At 46.1% G+C, this 1,523-nt stretch overlaps 1 protein-coding gene across 4 annotated transcripts in view; it reads left to right on the top strand.

Annotated features, from left to right (window-relative positions):
- The window catches only part of LOC116705002 (gap junction alpha-5 protein), a 13,316-nt gene that overhangs the window by 9,485 nt on the left and 2,308 nt on the right, over window positions 1-1,523 (top strand). For all 4 annotated transcript variants that reach the window (XM_032540834.1, XM_032540833.1, XM_032540831.1 and 1 more), the window contains 3 exons: window positions 137-430; window positions 640-705; window positions 791-939. In XM_032540834.1, coding sequence (XP_032396725.1) covers window positions 137-430; window positions 640-705; window positions 791-939 — 509 coding nt within the window. The remainder of the gene's footprint in view (window positions 1-136; window positions 431-639; window positions 706-790; window positions 940-1,523) is intronic.

Here is a 1,523-nt window from a genome sequence, read left to right as displayed (position 1 = left end):
TAGTAGCTCCTACTAGTCATTTCAACTGATTTAAAGCAGCTAAACAAAGTTGGTTTAGTCCTTTAATTTTGAGTGTCACTAACCTTTAATTCAACTTTTATTTTTAACTATATAAATCTGGCTGATATCCTCACAGGTGCTGCAGATTGTGTTTGTGTCCACTCCCAGTCTGATCTACATGGGCCACGCCATGCACAATGTCCGCAGAGAGGAGAAGAAGAGGAGCAGAGAAGAGGAAGGGGGAGAGGGAGGAGGGACAGAGGAGGACACAGGAGGAGGAGGAGGAGGAAGAGGAGAGAAACAGGGGAGGAAAGGAGAGAAGGACAGAGAAAAGGAAAAAAGAGAAGGTCAATCAGGAGGTCGACTCAATCTGAGGGGAGGGCTGCTGCGGACTTACGTACTCAGTATCCTGATACGCAGCGTCATGGAGGTACCTGCTACTGTTACTACAGGCTAAATAAGAATGACCTCTTACGGTGTATTTGTTCCATTTTGCACTACACACTTTCTGCATGGCAGCATAGCAAACTGCACGATTTATCATGTAGGTAAATGAAAGAGGCGGGGAAAAGTGTCATTGTGTACGTACATAACTCACAGTGAATGAATGCAGCTGACTGTGATTGGACCTCCCTTCAGGTGGTGTTTCTGAGTCTCCAGTACTTCATGTATGGAGTCTTCCTTAATCCCCTGTATGTCTGCAAGGTAAAGCCAGAAATCAATTAAATTCCACATATAAAACATGACATTCAGGCTCCACGGTCAAATTCTCTCTCTGTGTCTTTCTCAGGCCTGGCCGTGTCCACATCCCGTGAACTGTTACGTCTCCAGACCAACAGAGAAAAATGTCTTCATAGTGTTCATGATGGCTGTGTCGGCCGTGTCTCTGTTCCTCAGTGTGCTCGAGCTGCATCACCTGGGATGGAGACACTGCTGCAGGTACAGTAAGAAACACATTTGTGAGAGTGGTTTGGGTTTAAACTACCACATTGGTGGGTTATGACTACGACCCCACAACAAAGACAGATAGCTAGACTGTCTAGACTATCCAGACTGTCCAGACAGCTAGCTAGGCTAGATCTGTCCAATCTGAGTTTTCTGTTGCACGACTAAAACAACCGACAACATACACATGTTCCACCAAAACAAGTTCAGCCAGCACCTCTCAAGCCGATTGTGATTGGTTTGAAGAAATGCCAATAAACCAGAGCACGTTTTTCTCCCATTCGGGAGTGCTGTGTGGACTAGTAACAATGTTACAGTACAACATTTTTGTAAGAGAAAGGTACAGTCACATTTTGGTCACTTACGGTAAATTGAGCTTGTGGTGGTGGCAGAAGCAAGAGTGATATCATCCTTTCACCTGTGGGTTTTTGTGAATAAGAGGAGGTGACGGGGAAGTCTTATTCACCTCCTGGGCACTGCCAAGGTGCTCTTGAGCAAGGCACCAAATTCCCAACTGCTCGGGGTGCCTTTCCACGGGCAGCCCCCTCACTCTGACATCTCTCCATTAGTGCATGTAT

The sequence above is a fragment of the Etheostoma spectabile genome, chromosome 17 (assembly GCF_008692095.1).
Source record: "Etheostoma spectabile isolate EspeVRDwgs_2016 chromosome 17, UIUC_Espe_1.0, whole genome shotgun sequence".
In the NCBI taxonomy this organism is placed as follows: domain Eukaryota; kingdom Metazoa; phylum Chordata; class Actinopteri; order Perciformes; family Percidae; genus Etheostoma; species Etheostoma spectabile.
Note: the sequence above shows the minus strand (reverse complement) of the source record. Positions and strands in the feature narration are given on the sequence as shown.